We start from the raw sequence: 5,533 nt of genomic DNA on the forward strand, positions 1-5,533 counted from the left end.
AGACACTACATACTGATATACACCTGAACATCAGCAGGAGAGGACTCTTTAAAGTAGAGACACTACATACTGATATACACCTGAACATCAGCAGGAGAGGACTCTTTAAAGTAGAGACACTACATACTGATATACACCTGAACATCAGCAGGAGAGGACTCTTTAAAGTAGAGACACTACATACTGATATACACCTGAACATCAGCAGGAGAGGACTCTTTAAAGTAGAGACTCTACAGACTGACATACACCTGAACATCAGCAGGAGAGGACTCTTTAAAGTAGAGTCACTACATACTGATATACACCTGAACATCAGCAGGAGAGGACTCTTTAAAGTAGAGACACCACATACTGATATACACCTGAACATCAGCAGGAGAGGACTCTTTAAAGTAGAGACACTACATACTGATATACACCTGAACATCAGCAGGAGAGGACTCTTTAAAGTAGAGACACTACATACTGATATACACCTGAACATCAGCAGGAGAGGACTCTTTAAAGTAGAGACACTACATGCTGATATACACCTGAACATCAGCAGGAGAGGACTCTTTAAAGTAGAGACACTACATACTGATATACACCTGAACATCAGCAGGAGAGGACTCTTTAAAGTAGAGACACTACATACTGATATACACCTGAACATCAGCAGGAGAGGACTCTTTAAAGTAGAGACACTACATACTGATATACACCTGAACATCAGCAGGAGAGGACTCTTTAAAGTAGAGACACTACATACTGATATACACCTGAACATCAGCAGGAGAGGACTCTTTAAAGTAGAGACACTACGTACTGATATACACCTGAACATCATTTATAGCTTAAATTCCTTCAGAAATGTCAAACGCTTTTTTTCGATAATTATAAATATGTCCCAAATCTTTTTCTAACTCTACACATAGTTTGATAAATGCCAACAGACTTGTCTAGCAGCTGGTCGGCGGCGGGCGGTGTGCAGAAGCAGGAAACAGGAAGTTGATTGTCCCAGTCCTCAAAGCTCCTCAAACCACAACAAGAGTCCTGAGAAAAACACTCAGAATTAGTTTTTGTGCTTTTATTCTGAAGACGACACTGCTGCAGGACTTTAGACTTGTAACAGAGTATCTATATCAGAGGTGTCCAAACTTCCTACGAAGGGCTGTACAGGAATGACGTATTTACCCGGAGGTAAGACGCGCATGGGTTCCCTCGACAAAAACGCAACGGGATTCCTCCAGAGGTTTTTGGAAAATAGCTCGAAATAAGTTCTGTGAAAAATGAACCACGTTTTGTTCAGCCGGATAATCTCCACACGTCTACTTTCATAACGTTCTAATCATAACTCTAACGGCCAGAAGCTAAATGCTAACGTGATGCTACAAAGGAACTCCAGGCGAGTCCGGCAGCACGACTTCAACGTCTCGCCAACTTCAGATCCATATTCAAACATGCAGATTCTAAATGGAACGAGTTGAAGCGTTTGTTGGAACACTTTGCAGGAGGCAGGGACTGGCTTTCAAGCAGAACAGAAACTAGCTGTTCACGTGTTCGGCGTAATGACGTACGACGGCCTCCACGACTTCTGTAGTCCTGTTCAGCCGCTTGGTAACAACCATCGTTTTTCAGACACCTCACCAGCGAGGTCAGTGCTGATGATTTAATGTCGTAGAACAAAACGTGATGCGTCTCTTCGATGCGTCTCAACCTCAGACCTTAGTTCAGATAGTTTCCTAAACCCTACGGAGAGATCCCATTGGCTCTGAGACGAGGGAACAGGAAGTGGAGAAATGCTGCCTCACTTCCTGGTTTTAGGACTCGTCACTGCACCGCTCTGTTGCCTCATAAGTTAGATGATAAGTTGGACAGATGTAGCCGGTGTAGGGACATTACTCTTGATACTTTGAAACAGCTCTCAGCTTTATTCTGTCAGCAGCTCAAAACAGAAGCTGCAGATTATCATGAGAGGAAATATGAAGGGTCTATTTCAAGGTTGTTATATAAATGTGTTATTGGGCTTTTTTCTTATCAACTAATCGATTTGTTAGAACATGTTTTCAACTTTAATTAATAACCTCAACACCTTCAAAAAACTCACCTCTTCAACCTGGCTTTTAATATGTGATTGTTGTTTGGTTTGAATTTGACTTTAACTATATGTATTTACATCTATTATTATTATTTAATCGACTGAATGTATTTGAAAAGTGGTCTTATAAACACGTGAATACTGTGTAATATATTTGAACACATATATTTAAGAAGTAAGACAAGCAGAAGTTTATTATACTTAAGTCATTATACTCAAAATTCAAAATGGTTTGCGGGCCGCATTTAGCCCCCGGGCCGTAGTTTGAACACCCCTGCCTTATACACTCTGGTACCTCTACTTTGACTCAAGTTAACTTTGTTTATATAGCGTTTTATTCCCTGTTTCTCCGTTTCTTACAGAGAACTGCAGTTTGTTCAGTTCCCCCTGAATGTAGCTCTCTGTTCGGTACAGCGGCGTGACGTTCAGGAACACCTCGTCAACAGCGCCGTCCATCTGCAGAAAACATAACGTAACATTAAAGGACCCATGTCATGCTTCTCCGGTTATCACCGTCCCCTCGTGTTCTGAAGGTTCTTCTGCATGTGAACGGTCTGCAGTCAAAACCCTCAAAGTGCACCCTGTAGCGAGTAAAGCTCTCACACAGAGAAGACCCGTCTGCTGCCCCAGAACGCCTCGTTGGGGATTTCTCTTTTTCCATTTCTTTCTTCCTGGGTATAGGGACTACACCAGCGACCCAGCTCACGGTGTCCGCAGCAGCGAGCCCCGCAACGTCCCGCCCACACGGCACCCAGACCCCACGCAGCATTCCCACCTGTCTGTCAGTACTGGTGTCATTTCCTGGTTGCTAACAAACGCCATGGTAACACATAATCACTGATGTTCCGCTGTAACGGTGGTGGACCAATCAGAGCACAGTGGGCTCACAGGGAGGGGGGGGGAGCTCCAACAAGCCGTGTAGGAAAGAGAGTGAATACACAGACTACACAGAGATGCTGTGAGAAACCAATGAGAGTTTGGAACATTGTGAATCTATTCTAGTCGACCTCAACAATGGAGTTATGATCAGCAGAAATGGCCGTGACGTGGGACCTTTAAGGCTCTTAATAAAGTACTTTAAAAACGGATTTATTTTTCTTCAGAGTCTAATAAATAATAAAATAATTTAATAAAATTGAAATAATTACAGTTGTAAAGAAATGATCAAATTAATTAAAATAAATAACTAATTTACGTTCTTAATTATTCACAATATATATTTTTTTATTTCTTTAAATATATGATATAAATAATAAAATAAATGAATGAAATTATAGCCCAACATTGAAGACATTCAATTCATTGTTCTTAAAAAATATAAATAAATAGTTAAAGCTCAGCTTATAGTTTATTGATTATTCATAACGTTTGATAAATATTTTCATAGATATTTAAAATAACAATAAAATAATTCAATTTGATTTAAAATCAATAAATAAAACGAATCAAATTAATTAAAGAAAGAAAGAAACTGTAAAAACAAAATAGCGCAATATGATATTTATTTTTTAAGGCAATAATATTATTAAAATCTTCTCTGTGCTGCAGTGACCACAGCGGCCTGCAGGGGGCAGCAGCAGATCAGAGATTATTTATTATTATTTATTCACCTGAGCCTGAACCTGGACCAGCGGAGAGGCGACGACCATCAGAGCCACAAACTCCACGAAGATCAGCGCGGAGAACTGGAGAGGAACACAAGTGAGGAGGGTGTGTGTGTGTGGGGGGGGGGGGGGGGGGTCGTATGTGTGGCCTAGCATTACAGTCACGTGTGGGGACTCGCCTCCCTTATGGGGACAAATTGGAGGTCCCCATAAGGGGAATCATTCATTTAGGGTGAAGTAAGGGTTAGGTTAAGGGTTAGGCATGTGTTGGTTATGGTTAAGGTTAGGATAAGTCTCCAGGAAATGCATGTAAATCAATGTAATGTCCCCTGAAGTGATGTATGCATGGTGTGTGTGTGTGTGGGGGGGGGGGGTGTGAGGGAGAGAGTGTGTGTGTGTGTGTGTGTGTGTGTGTGTGTGTGTGTGTGTGTGTGTGTGTGTGTGTGTGTGTGTGTGTGTGTGTGTGTGTGTGTGTGTGTGTGTGTGTGTGTGTGTGTGTGTGTGTGTGTGTGTGTGTGTGTGTGTGTGTGTGTATCTGTGTATCTGTCTGTGTGAGAGAGTGGGTCTCTCTATGTGTGTGTGTGTGTGTGTGTGTGTGTGTGTGTGTGTGTGTGTGTGTGTGTGTGTGTGTGTGTGTGTGTGTGTGTGTGTGTGTGTGTGTGTGTGTGTGTGTGTGTGTGTGTGTGTGTGTGTGTGTGTGTGTGTGTGTGTGTGTGTGCGTGTGTATGTGTCTCTGTCTGTGTGTATATGTTTTTGTGTGTGTGCGTTCGTGTGTCTCTGTGTGTGTGTGTGTGTGTGTGTGTGTGTGTGTGTGTGTGTGTGTGTGTGTGTGTGTGTGTGTGTGTGTGTGTGTGTGTGTGTGTGTGTGTGTGTGTGTGTGTCTGCGTGTGTGTCTGCGTGTGTGTCTGCGTGTGTGTTGGTGTCTCTGCGTGTGTCTCTGTGTGTGTCAGTGGCGGTTCTAGACCAATTTGACTGGGGGGGCCACTGGGGGCCAGTTATTTTCTGAGGGGGGGCACAGTGAATGCAGGACGAAAAAGAGAACTAGACAGCATGAAGTAATTGCGCATAAGAAAACAATACAATACAGTTATTGGTATTTGTTTCAGTACTTGTTTATTTCAGATAGATCTTATAGTTATTACTGTTAGCTTCAGCTTAAGCTATAGTGCAATGTTTGCACTAACACCATATTTATATAAAAATAAAGGCAATGAACAGTTACATCTCTACTTTACATAATGGTGTCTGCACAATCTCACATTACAGCAACACAATCCTGCGGTACCAGAAAATATACATTTAAAAAAAAAAATTGTTAGGGGGGCCAGAGGTCAGTGTTAGAGGGGCACTGCCCCCCCCCCCCTAGAACCGCCCCTGGTGTGTGTGTTCTCTGCGTGTGTGTGTGTGTGTGTGTGTGTGTGTGTGTGTGTGTGTGTGTGTGGTGTGTGTGTGTGTGTGTGTGTGTGTGTGTGTGTGTGTGTGTGTGTGTGTGTGTGTGTGTCTCACCACCAGCAGCAGTGTCTTCAGGTCCAGAGCAGCAGCACACACTCCTAACACAGACAGGATGACTGTGATTGGTCCAAATCCCTGAAGCAGCTTCAGCCCATCGCTGCTGGAGAGCTGCTCGAACAGCTGGGAACAAAGCTCAATGAACCTGACTATCTTTCAAGAGTCAAACGTGACTAAATACTCAAATACATAAATACAATTAAATCTCTAAATTCATCACAACTAATCCACCTTAGTGTAGCTCTTACTTAATCACTTTCAATTAAATAGTTTAATACATAATCAATTAAACGAACATGTAGCTCTAAATAAATCAAATTAAATTCAGATTAAATTC

General features: G+C 42.3%; 1 protein-coding gene across 1 annotated transcript in view; it reads right to left on the reverse strand.

Moving 5' to 3' along the window:
- Positions 1 to 5,533, reverse strand: part of LOC117443133 (leukocyte antigen CD37-like) — a 17,885-nt gene that overhangs the window by 6,911 nt on the left and 5,441 nt on the right. The window contains exons 3-6 of the mRNA XM_034079080.2: positions 5,194 to 5,319; positions 3,694 to 3,768; positions 2,444 to 2,539; positions 941 to 1,038 (exon numbers count right to left, since the gene is read on the reverse strand). Of these exons, the coding sequence (XP_033934971.1) occupies positions 941 to 1,038; positions 2,444 to 2,539; positions 3,694 to 3,768; positions 5,194 to 5,319 (395 nt within the window). The remainder of the gene's footprint in view (positions 1 to 940; positions 1,039 to 2,443; positions 2,540 to 3,693; positions 3,769 to 5,193; positions 5,320 to 5,533) is intronic.

This window comes from Pseudochaenichthys georgianus, unplaced genomic scaffold (assembly GCF_902827115.2).
Source record: "Pseudochaenichthys georgianus unplaced genomic scaffold, fPseGeo1.2 scaffold_544_arrow_ctg1, whole genome shotgun sequence".
Taxonomy (NCBI): Eukaryota; Metazoa; Chordata; class Actinopteri; order Perciformes; family Channichthyidae; genus Pseudochaenichthys; species Pseudochaenichthys georgianus.